We start from the raw sequence: 13,586 nt of genomic DNA, 5'->3' as shown, positions 1-13,586 counted from the left end.
CCAAATTATTGTCCTGATTCAAACAATAAAATAATTATGAATCAGTCTAATAATTATAATTATAATTAATGTCATTAGTGCTGTAATAAAATTGTTAAAATCTTATTGTTTTTATTTTTTGTTTGATGATTCTAGCTGTTAATCCGGATTATCACACCTCTATCAACGGGTCTAATCGATGTCAAAACAAATCAGTGACAGGTTGACCATGTTCCTAATTAAATTCGTTCAGGTTACAATTATGGGATTATCATGTTTTCAAACATAATTTCTTGAATGGTTTTAAACAGTTGTTTAAAAGTTTAAAAGTTTAAAAGTTACAAAGTAAAAACGTATTTTTCCTTATAAAGTTTTCATAAAGTAAATCATCACTTTACAATATTAAGTCACATGACTGACCCACATGACTTGCGATCACCTGATCAAAACATTAGAAAAAATGGCGGTTTATCTTTTCAAAACGAGCGTGGTTTATTCAATTTTAATACACTTTTCTTCAAATCTCTATGATGAACACATACAAAAACAGTAAGTTATGACAACAAGGAACACAGAGGCTAATTTAACCAACAACAAAAGCTTTATTGTGTCTATATTAAGACTTGGCAAATTACCCGATTGCAAAACAGATGGACAAATTTACACAATAAACGTTACAACAAAGATATCAAATGTATTTTATTTGAATAAACCATGACAAATCAAGAACAATACGATACATATTACAATTATAACATGTAAAACATAAAAACAATCGAGGTTTTAGCAAAAATATTCCGTACTCTTCACTTCACTTGGAAATTTCTTTGTCGGAGTTTGGACCTGAAAAAAAGACTAAGAAATTGTTTGTAGTAATGTATAACACGCACCCCTCTTACAAGAAACATGACCTAGGGTATAAATGTGCGCGTTATACATACCAAAAGACGGTATTTTTTAAAGAGAACATGAACTTATTCCTTTTCAATGTTGTATTGTGTGGCCTCTTTCTGTCTAACCTTTCATGTGAAATGACCATACTTACATTTTTCCCCAGAGAACATTCTAGCCAACATACTGTCTGGATCTTGTTGAGTTAATGTACTCCTGTAACACAAATGTAATGAGAAAGTAGCTTATTAACTGTCAGAGAAGGTTCATCCTAAAATAGTAAATATCAATCTTATAAGGTAATGTTTCTATTTAATTAAATATTAAATTAGAATCATGAATCATATAATTACTTCACAAATCTCTTAAAAGGTATCTTTAAAAATATTTGAATATGTTATAAGGAACCCTTGCCAGAATCTTTACGGGTGGATGCAATATTTCAAATGGTAAATTTATCTTTAATTCTTAGCAATATAGTTTGACATGTGTCCCCCTCTGATTTTTTTAAATAAATGTTGAATGGATGTACCTTTAGATAACATTGCAGTATTGGTTTAAAAATCCTTTCTATGAATTATTCATATACAAAATGGCAGTAAATTTTAAAAATAAATGGTGAAATTGCACAAAATATTCAATTTTAGATTTCAAACCATAGAAGCAATGTTTTCACAGTCAGTAAGTGTAATTTGAGTTTAACTAAGGTTGATTACTTGTAAAAAAAATCATTATTTCAGAAGCTCATGGTTTATGTTAATTTAGTAAAATTATTCCCATATACATGTAAGCCTTCTTTCCAAAGAAATCAGAAAAATATATCTAATGACAAAGTCAAACTGTAGGATAGATTTATATAAGAATTAAAATACAGAAAAATATTCAATGTGTGAGTGTGACTGAACAACACATTAATTCAATGTAGAGCAAGAGTTAATAATCAGTGTTATTTGGTCACGAGTTTGATATTTTTTGATATTTGAATTCTTTGATTAGTTATTCTTTTTATTACATATCATTAGCAAATGGCTTTTTGAGTGAAATCAAAGTAGATAATGAAAGGACTATATCTTTTTCTACGCATTCACAATTTGTTTTGATCTGACAATATGGGCGTCTTAATAACGCCTATTGTTGTATGAGTATATGACAAATGTATGATGTCAGAGGAGTGAAATAACCACATTTATTTCACATGTGAAATTATTAGTTTATATTTCACTGGGAAATCTCTGTAAGTCATTGCAACCAATGTAATAAAATATATAAACACATGGCAATCATTCACATTTTCTAAAAGTCTTTCTTCTGATAATACATAACCCTTAAATAAATTATATCTTTTCAGCATGGTCAATATCAAGGATTTCCAAGACTTAAGAGTTGTATTAAGATGATTTAGCACCATTCAGTAAATGCTGACTTTGATTACAATTATGACCTTAAACTCCGACATTATTTACCTTGTAGTTGTAAAAACTTTTCCTCCAACATTAAGTGTTATCCATTCAGTACATGGTGTGGATCCAGAAGACACATTCCTAGTGTGACCTTTGACTGATGTTTTGTCATCATTGTCGTGAACAGGAGGTACTGCTGTGGGTTTCAATGGAGCTGTAAATACACAAACATTGACTAGTACATCTGTATACTACACAGTTGCAGATCCACGGGACCCTGCCCCCTCCCCCTCCATAAATCCGTCTCTGCTACATGTATGATCATATATGTAAAATAATTTCATATTAATTTCTGATCACATGATACAAATTTAATCATTTAAAAGAGATATAATTTTCAGAAATATGAATTTTAAATAGCTTTAAAAGTCTGTAGTCCCAACTAAAAGAAAGTAATATATACCATATGCAGAAATTTAACAGTAATTATAACATTTTACCTGATTAATTACTTATTGAATACATATTCCATACCCTGCTTTTGAAAGAGAGAAATTGAGACTTTCTGATTGATCATAAATTTTTCAGTGTTTGAAATTATCTCCAACAACATGTACAAGTTTGGTGGTGTAACATTTGAAATTTGCAAATTTCTTAGGAGTATGGAAACCCTTTCTCTCTACCTTTCCTGTAGTCTTTGTTAAAACGTATTTGAATTAAAATCAGCTTTTTTATCAACCTTCATTGCATAGACATTTTGTTTGAACCTGCCCTTTTCATAAAAGAGACAGGAATCAATTACATATTTCTTGGCATGACAAACTATATTTGAATAAGATGATACCTTAATTGTTAAATTACATATTGAATGTTAAATTTAAAAAAAAACTTACATCTAAATGGCTCTCCTTCAGATACATAATAGATATCATCATCCCTGAAATATATATAATTTATTTATATAATAATTTCATAACAGCATTTTAGTTTATATTGCATTTTTTTCACAAAATAGAATTAGAACATGTATATGTGCTTTTAGATGTTTATTTTTACCATTTTGAACTTTTCAATATTTAAATAATTGCTACAAAACATATATGTTTTTTAAGTTACATTTAGAAATTAAAGTTGTTCATGAAATGAGAATTTGCACCTTACATCAATTCGTATACATGTCTAATAAAAATCTTACAAAATTGAAGATTTAAATTAAACTGTTGAAGATATCATATAATCAAATTGCTTGAAAGCACTGAATGGTAAAGATTTCTTCAATTTATCACTGTGAAATCGAAGTTAAATTAAATATTGCATTGGTTTCTGTTGATTTAACAGCTATTCTAGACAAAGGAAGATACATGTAACTCCAATTTTTAAAGATGAGATTAACAATTCACATGTTTTTTTTTTAGAAGAGATATTAGATTCCTACACCTTGCAAAAGTTATGTAATTTTCTTGACAAGTGAAACATAATTTTCGTGCCTTGAATATCTGAGCATATACATTGTATTACATTGAAAAAATTCTGGAAATGTTCATGGATAGTATGTTTAGAATGTTATGATCAATGCACTATATTGTATGTATCAAAAAAGGTAGTGATAAGCCTTGGAACATTTAGATATCAAGTCAGTCCCATATGGTTTTGATTGCATTTCATGCAATCTTTACCTAAAAATTAAGCTACCTACATTTTACATTAAAAAAAATACATAGTTGAACTACACACAAAGGCAGTTGGATCCTACCACATATTTTCAAAATGATTTAGTCCATATTTGGTTGCTCCTATTTGGTCCTGTAGTTGAAAGGAGAAGATTTTAGAAAAGATATAAATGGTCGCAAAATGGTGATCAGAATACATATAGTTCAAAAAGTCATGGACCTGTCAGACAATAGAACTCAAAAGAGGATTTTAATAGACAATTTAATAAGGGACTTACAGATTACAATTTTTTGGAGTGGAGTATTTATCAATTTGTGGTTTTACATTTTTCGTATCATCTTTAATTGGACCAGTTGTTTTCTATAATATCTTGTTACCTAGAAGTAATTTTAGTGTTATTTATAACATTACCGGTACCTTATTAATGAAGCATCATCTAAAACAGCTCCTAAAGGATTGTACAAAACTTTTGCATTGATATCTAGCTTCTTAACAGCATCTGCAAGTACACTGTCCAACTTTCCAGCATCAGAAACAGAAACTATCTAAAAAAAGACCAAAATTGGGACATCTACATCTTCATTCCAATGATGTTACAATTCAATGATCTTCATACAAGTACAACATTAATAAACTGCCTAAATTTAGAATGTAAAACACAAAATATTACCATCATTTTGACCATTGTGCAACAACGTGTCTGAATATCTTTTTAAATAAATTTAGTACAAAGAACTTGCAAACAAGACCCACAATTTAAATTATAACATGTATGGGCTTTGTTCATTGTTGAAGGCTGTACAGTGACCTATAGTTGTTAATGTCTGTGTCATTTTAGTCTTTTGTGGATAGTTGTCTCATTGGCAATCATACCACATCTTCTTTTTTTATATAAGTGTTAAATCAGGTAAATTGTACTTTTATTGAGTGAAAACAACATGTATAGATCTCCAATTTATAGTCTTTAGCAGTAATATATTTCATGAATATTGAGAAGTTGAGTTTTCAGGTAATAATCTAACAGTTCATAACTTCTTTTTATTTTATTTGATTTTTTGGAAACTAGTGTATCCCTTTTGGTGGGCCTAGAAACCTATCAACAAGTTGAAGCAATTTTTGTTGAATATTCTAACAAGACTTTTACCAAGGATCAATTCTGGAAAAAAATGCATAACAAACATTTCAAAAATTTACTGACCACAATTCAAACATAGTTTTACTTTCAATATAAAAATAAAAAGATGTGGTATGATGGCCAATAAGACATATCAGATCAACTGAAATATTCTTGCTCCAAAACAAGCCATAAAATTTAAAACCTTTATATATATATTCATGAATTTCAAGAATTTATAAAATATAAATATCTGAACAAGTTTATTAACATGATTAATAAATAAAAGTAGGCAGAACTAATTCAGGGCTTATGGACTCGGGCCTAGGTATAACATGTAATCAGGGAAAACCTATCCTACAAATGTATACCCACAAATTTAGTGCTTTCAAAGATTTTATGCCAAAATTGGGTCTCAAACTTTCGACAAAAAATCTCTCTTAAAGTGTTTAGACAGATAAAAGGGCTCCAGACTTATAAAGTGATAGGAAGGGGTCATTGATTTTTTTTTTATCATAGACGTCTTATTTGGAAGTTAGATGAAGTCAAGGATCATTTTCTCAACTGTTTTTTGTTCGTTTTTGTTCTAATTGAGATTGTGACATGGTGATGACTGCTGTACCCATATTTTGACAATTTTAACTTATTGTCTGTTTTGTTCGCTCATCGTTGTAAATATAATTGCAATTTGATAAGACTGTTTTATCCAGCTATGTTGATAATAAGTCACCTAAGGACATTTTTTTCTTATTTTTTCTGTAGACTTAGCTTTAATTTTTTATTAACATGTATTGTCAAGCTTGGTAACTCATAATTGTTTCTCAGGAACTCAGTGTACGATGCTGTCCCATACTGAACCTACATGTATAGCTACTGACCTTGTTTTTTTACATTCAAATTCCAATGGCATCAAAATCATGTGATGTATTAAATTGTTCTACCCAATCAAATTGCTCTATTTGTCAAGTATTAGCCGCTGTACATTTACTAAGTAACTAACGTCACTAACGTTACCTATTGTTTACGTTGCCTATTGTTTACGTAACGTTGCCTTGAACATAACTTGAATACAATTTGATATGAACACAACGCCTTTCATTACTAACCCTAAAGCGAAGTACTAACCACAAGAAACACGATACACGATATTGGTGCCGTGACCCATGGAGAAATTAAAAGCAATTCGTGGTGGTCACCGTAGTGCAGTTACAAGATTAATTAATAGAACGAAGGAAAGAATTTCGCAAGAAGATATTGGACATGAAGAACTTTCGGCTGCCGCAGACAACCTTACAAAGAAGAGGAACCTGCTTGAATCTTTAGACTCACAGATCTTAGATGGAACTGAATTAGAAGACATGGAACAAGAAATTCTTGACGCGGACGATTATGCAATGAATATGGAAGTCGCCATTCGCCGATTCAAGGACATAGTTTCTTGAAACAAATTTTTTGAAAACAACCCCATTTCAGCAAACGGTGAGTGAAACAACTTATGTTCCAATAGCCAATACACTTGATTCATCAAATTTTCCGTCAACAAATATTGCTAATCATAATTCAAACCATTCAGAAAATGTATTTTCCGTAGATAACAACTCGGTTTATACGAATGCAAACCCAACAACAGCAACAAACTTCTATCACAAGCTACCGAAGCTTGATCTACCAAACTTTACGGGAGACATATTAACATGGCAGACATTTTGGGAATCGTTTGAGACAACCATTCATCACAATCCCTCTTTGACAAATATACAAAAGTTCAGCTATCTCAAATCTCAGGTACACAGTGAAGCCGCACAATGCATATCCGGTTTATCTCTATCAAACGCCAACTATGAACACGCAACTATATTGTTAAAGGAGAGGTATGGACAGACACAAACCATTATAAACGCATACATGCAGAATCTACTTGAACTTACGCATCCGTCACTTACGCCGCACAGCATAAGAGTATTTTACGATAAAATGGAATCGTGCATAAGGGGATTAGAGTCGCTCGGACAATCGCAAAACACATTCGGATCACTTTTAGTACCAATCATATTTGGAAAGTTGCCCGACGAAATGAAAAAACTCATGACCAGAGAACACGGAAAACGGAATTGGGATATAAGGTCCCTTAGAGAAGCAATCGGCAAAGAGATGTACGTACAATAAATTGGTAATTCAGATAAATTAGACAGTTTCACACCCACAGCGTCATTTCACACAACAGTTGAACCCAAAATCACTGCAAGACCTCAATATGTAATAAATCAGTTCAAACCCAAAACCTGTATTTATTGCAAACAATCGCATTCGTCAGTCGAATGTACCAGTGTTGTAGACAGAGAGAGCCGCTTAGCTATCATTGAACAGAAAAAAGTATGTTACAGTTGCTTTGGAAGTCATAAAGTTTCAGAATGCCGCTCGCGTTTTAGATGTAGAAAATGTGATAACAAGCACCACACTAGTCTTTGTGACAGTAATAAGAATCAAGAAAAGGAAAGCGTAAGTACAGCAAAATCTTTACCGCAAAATAACATAGTGAGTACAGTAGAGAGCGAAAATGATGCATTAACATGTTACACGTCAACATTGAACATTAAACCAAGGACAGACGTTTTATTAAAGACAGCCATTTCACCAGTTTGGGTAGATGACAGGTCAGCTACCGCTAATATTCTTTTAGATGAAGGATCTCAGAAGTCGTTTATTAGCATGGAATTAGCCGCTGAATTGCAATTAAAACCGAATGGAACCTCGACAGTTAGCCTAGCAGCATTTGGAAATGAAAACAGAAATATACGCAATTTGGACATTGCCGTAATAGATTTACAAACTCAGAATGGGAAGAAAATACCAATGGAAGTATTTATTGTCCCTAATATCGCAGCCCCGTTACACAATCGCATGCCATACAATGCTGCTAAACTGCCTTACCGCAGTGGACTTACATTAGCGCACCCTGTTAGCGACATGGATAAATTCAGGATTTCATTTTTAATAGGTTCGGATTACTACTGGGATATCGTAGAAGACACAGTTATCCGAGGACCAGGCCCGACCGTAGTAGAATCAAAACTCGGATACCTACTTTCTGGACCAATGAAAGACTCAGCTGGACCCATATCCTCATCTTTCATGTTACAACACAAGACAGAAGAAGTCTATTTGAAACGTTTTGGGAAAATCGAATCAATGGGAGAAGTATCTGACAATTCAATGAAATTTAACAAAGACTATTTTGAGACGTATCATTCAAAAAGCAACACAATGAAGAACAATGGTAGGATTCACACATTTAGCAGGGAACCAGGAATGATGAAAATCCACGGAGACAGAGCACCGAGTAAAACTGAAGCCAAGCTAAAGATTCAAACATGGACTTAATACTTTCATGACAATATACTTACTGGTATCAAGTGCGCCGAAATTTTGTTAATGATCATAGTGAATAGACAGTTTAAGTTAAAATTAACAATTTCTATTTATTTACATGGACTTTAAATAGTTAATTATCATTTCACACTTTGTATGTTAATTTCTTTTTCATAATTTTAGATTAATTTTCACTTTTCGGCGCCCCCAGTAACAAGTATTAGCCGCTGTACATTTACTAAGTAATTAACGTCACTAACGTTACCTATTGTTTACGTTGCCTATTGTTTACGTAACGTTGCCTTGAACATAACTTGAATACAATTTGATATGAACACAACGCCTTTCATTACTAACCCTAAAGCGAAGTACTAACCACAAGAAACACGATACACGATACTATTGTCAATTAGGTGATTTTTAAGTCTACAGCAATTATATTTTTTGTTTGTGGGATATTGCTTTAAAATAGTTTGCAATAATTTGGGGTTTTATTCAACAGGAAACCTCATTTTTTGCCATCCCTTAGAACAATCAATGAAATTTTGTATGAATATTTACCTACAGTCATGATGGTCAGAATATCGATCTTTTAATAATTTATTTTTTTTCTATGAAAATAAATGTAAATTGTGAATTATTAACCTACTCTATCATGTCTATATTCCTGCACAAAAAAATGGCATGGACATTGTTTTTTTCAAATAGTTTTCCTTTCATTTTGGATGGTCTTTTTTCACGGGAAAATCATGAAAGAGGTAAGGAGCTTGTCATTTTGAACTTCATAAAAATACGATTTGCTTGACCTGTATTGCCTGCCAAAAGATTGATGACGCTGAATGGAATGTATACAAAGCAATGGAGGCCAGAAGTGGGATTTTGAAAAGTTCTTGAATGTTTTCAGACATTCGGAAGTCGGGATTGAAACGGCCGTTAGAAAATTGGCATGTTTGAGCAATAATTGAGAATAACCATGAAAACTTACCTTTGGACATGTTTTTTTATTCTACATTATTAAAAGAGTAGAAAAAACGTATCCTGCACTAATTTTCTATGCTGGAAGTAGTGTAGTTTCCCCGTGTCTTAAATTCAAACACAAATATCGAACAAATAAACAAGATGACCAATTTTAGACTACGGTAGGATACAAGTGAGCAGGTGAGAGGTTTCAATCCACCATTTTCTACATTTGAAAATGCCTGTACCAAGTCAGGAATATGAACTTTTATCATTTGGTTTTGACATTTGATTAAGGACTTTCCGTTTTGGATTTTCCTCGGAGTTCAGTATAATTTTTTTGTGATTTTACTTTTTTAACAGCAAAAAATTAAAAACAGGCGTTTGTCGGCTATTTTAAGCTTCGAATAAAAGTATACCTTTCCATCTGTAGAACTTCCGTTGCGAAATATAAGAAATCTTTTCATTTCACCGTTTCAGAAGTGGATATTCATTTTATAAAACCAAACACTTTCGACTGTCAACTTTATTTATAGATTCAATCGCATGTGTAATTGAAAAATACTATCGACTGGGATCCTGATTCGTAAAAACATAAGCATACCCAAGCCCAAACAGATAAAAAGATAAGAAACCAGTTCACAAATGTTCACAAATGTATGTCGCTTAAATCATGTAAAAAATCAAATTATTTCTTGTTGCCCCGATCTCAAAAGTATATATAATGAGTAAACACCTGATTATTGAGATTGAAATAACAGTTATTATACGAGACCTTTTTTTTTAATCGTAATAGTGCGAATTCATAAGAACATTTAAAACTGGTTATGATATACAGTACTGGAATTTGATGCGTCTGTCATACAAGTGAGAGGTTTAGCTAGCTATAAAATCAGCCATTTTCTACATAAAGAAAAGCCTGTACCAAGTCATGAATATGACTAACATTATCCATTCGTTTGAGCCATTGATTTTGCCATTGGATTAGGGACTTTCCGTTTTGAATTTTCCTCGGAGATCAGTATTTTTTGTCAAGAACACACGGAGTCGAAATTAGAAAGCCAAGGATCAGACGAAATTTATATCATTGTCAGTTTCTTGGTAAAACTGTTTACTGATGTATACTCCACATGTTTTTACTATTGAATAATGATTTTAAAAAACCTTACAGATTTATAATTTACATAAAGTTTTGCCGCAGTGTAGGTATTTGTATACCATTAAAACAGAAAGCGCTGATACTAATAGATTATCGTTGGTTATCTCAACGAGATTGATTTTCACGCTTGAGCCGGTCACGGCGAAATCGAGAAAAGCAATCGAGTTGAGGTAGCAAAACACAGTTAGGAGTTTAGTTTCGCATTTTAGCCATGGTGGATTTTTCAAATAAAGTTATTGTGTAATAAAATTCATTTTTAGACATTTTCTAATGGGTTTATCAAATTTGCATACTTCATAAACATCCGTTAGATTGACCATTACCATTAATTAACAAAACAAAAATCTACCTGACAAACCTCAACCATCTACACCGAATCACGAAAACAATTGCATGACCTTATGCATTGTAACGCTTCTTTTATGATGTTTTCCGTTGAAATTTCACCCAGTGCCTATCACTTAATTGGCACTCAACGGTAGTTTACAAAAACAAAAACAAAAAAACACAAAAAAACACAAAAAAACGTGACGCTCTAAGGGTTAAACTTATGGACCAAATGACAGAATAAAGTCGATAAAATGGAATTGCCGTTATAATTCCTTACAAGTGTTTATAAACCTTACGTAACGAAAAGACAAAATCCGGCATACACAAAACACTACATAAGAAAAAAAATAAAGACCAAGTAACTCAAACTCCATTAAATAATATGATTTTCTGCCATGATGAGCAGATACAGACTTTTATCTATACAGATTAATAGAATGTCACCTGACGCATTTTGATTTATTTGAAAATTTACATGTTAAAAGTTGAATTTGGATAATAAATTATATATTAATAATTTAATTTTGGATGTAAGCTTTGCGTCTTCTGATTGGCTGACGTTGTTTTGTTTATCAGCTCATAGACATGATTTTGTCATGTACCGTACAAATGGAACACATATACATTGACAGTGTGACGTCATTAACGTTTTTTCATGGTTTACGCTGGATTAGAATTGAATTTTAGAATTAAATTATAAGAAATGACTGTAATATTCGTTCTGTCTATTTGAAATAACATAAAAAAAAATGTGTTGCACACTTTAAAACAACCCGCGTAGCACCAGTGTGCACCACATTTTTATGTTATTTCTTCATAGACAGAAAACATATTACAGTCATTCCTTAATTACCGTCAGTGTTTATTTCATTTTCATTTTACCACTTTTAAGTTTTAACTTTATTACATTTGGCATCCATCACCAATTGGTTATTATGCTAATATAGCTGTGATACGCATCCATGAATCCCCAGCAGCATTGTACCGGCTAAACTTGCAATGAAAATTTGGATAAACTTAAAAAGGAAATTTAAAAAATGTCAAAATCGATAACAAAAAGTAAAATCATAAAAATCGAACTGAATACTGAGGAAAATTTAAAACGGAAAGTTCCTAATCAAATGGCAAAATCAAAATCTAAAACACATCAAACGAATGGATAACAACTGTCATACTCCTGACTAGGTACAGGGATTTTCTTATGTAGAAAACCTGATTTTATAGCTAGATAAACCTCTCACTTGTATGACAGTCGCATCAAATTCCATTATATTGACAACGATGTCGATGTGTGAACAAAACAAACAGACATAATATTTATAGGTAAAAACGTCAAAAATATGGATGCACTCAACATTGTTTTATAATCTTAATCACTTTAAAAACAAACAAATATGTAAGAAAGAAGCACAAACAGGCACAAAGCACATTAGCAAAAAAGAAAGACAAGAATACAAAAAATTAAAATAGCACAATTACACAATGACGGGATGTACAAGTAAAAAGCCAAGTATAAAAAAAACAAAAAAACAAAAAACACAAAAGTCATATAGACAGAGCACATTAGCAAAAATGAAAGACAAGAATACAAAAATTATCATATAATAATAATACATTGACGGGATATATAAGTACACAGTCACGTCGAATGACTACCACCAAAACAGACTAAACAGTAAAAGTAAGTCTAGAATACAATTTAGATTATAATAAGAGAAGTGCGACTTCAATCATATAGTCCCGAAGACACCAAAAGGATTGATGCCCGCGACACTTGGGTCTTGCCAAAAATCACCTTACTTCCAATGAGCACGGACAAATTTAATTTCGAAAATATATGTATTCAAAAGACCAGAACAAGATAAAGTTCTTGATATTTTTCATTTAATTGTTTTCCCCATAAAAAGAGGAAACAAATGTTTAAGTTTTACAAATATGTATTTCTTACTTACAAAACTAGTATATTTACGATTGGCGAATTTATTTTTCTTATTAATTTTTCATACGTCGTTGAAATTATGATTTTTTTTATTCATAAAGGACAAGGTACGATAAGGCCCAATTTTGCCCCCCCCCCCCTATTTTCTCATTTTGTACATTTCGTTTTGAAAATCTACTTATCACGTTTAAATATTCCCTTAGAATTGAAGTTTGTTTGAATGAACTTCAAAACCATTAATTTCAGAAATGGGGAAGGTTAGGGGGTAAAAGGACATCAAAAACGTTAAAAGAAGGGAAAATAACGAGTTTTGGCCATTGCTTCTTAAAATCGAATAGCGTGCGTCTACGTGACCCGGAAAAAATTATGGCGATTTAGACAGCAAAAACAGTTCTCATGACATTGTAATGAAAAAAATCTGGGTCACGTTGGTGCAGGCACTCAAAAATAAAAAAATGTTATAAAATCACCTACAGAAAGGATAATAATTACAATATTTAAATAATAACAGAAAGTCAACCCCCTCACCTCACCCAGTTGCGAAGATTAGTGGTTTTGAAGTTCATCCAAACAAACATCAAACATCAGGGATGGTTTTAACATAAAAAGTAGCTTTCCAAAACAGAATTCGAAAAATGAGAAAACAGGGGGGCAAAAACAGGCTTATCGTACCTTGTCCTTTGCTGATTATTCGTTTCTAATTTGATATAGAGGCATCGGAGACGGGTAAGAAATCAATTTCTCCAGGTCCATCTCAACACGATTTCAAAAGTGAGT

General features: G+C 31.9%; 1 protein-coding gene across 1 annotated transcript in view; it reads right to left on the bottom strand.

The window, feature by feature from the left end:
* Nucleotides 1-9,960, bottom strand: part of LOC139519202 (BTB/POZ domain-containing protein KCTD9-like) — a 29,663-nt gene extending 19,703 nt beyond the window's left edge. Inside the window, exons 1-5 of the mRNA XM_071311102.1 lie at nt 9,801-9,960; nt 4,359-4,486; nt 3,164-3,207; nt 2,334-2,484; nt 1,025-1,086 (exon numbers count right to left, since the gene is read on the bottom strand). Coding sequence (XP_071167203.1) covers nt 1,025-1,086; nt 2,334-2,484; nt 3,164-3,207; nt 4,359-4,486; nt 9,801-9,848 — 433 coding nt within the window. The 5' untranslated portion in view covers nt 9,849-9,960. The remainder of the gene's footprint in view (nt 1-1,024; nt 1,087-2,333; nt 2,485-3,163; nt 3,208-4,358; nt 4,487-9,800) is intronic.
* Between the last annotated feature and the right edge of the window lie 3,626 nt (nt 9,961-13,586).

Source organism: Mytilus edulis, chromosome 4 (genome assembly GCF_963676685.1).
Source record: "Mytilus edulis chromosome 4, xbMytEdul2.2, whole genome shotgun sequence".
NCBI classification, from domain to species: domain Eukaryota; kingdom Metazoa; phylum Mollusca; class Bivalvia; order Mytilida; family Mytilidae; genus Mytilus; species Mytilus edulis.
The sequence above is the reverse complement of the archived record's forward strand: the minus strand, read 5'-3'. Positions and strand labels throughout refer to the sequence as shown.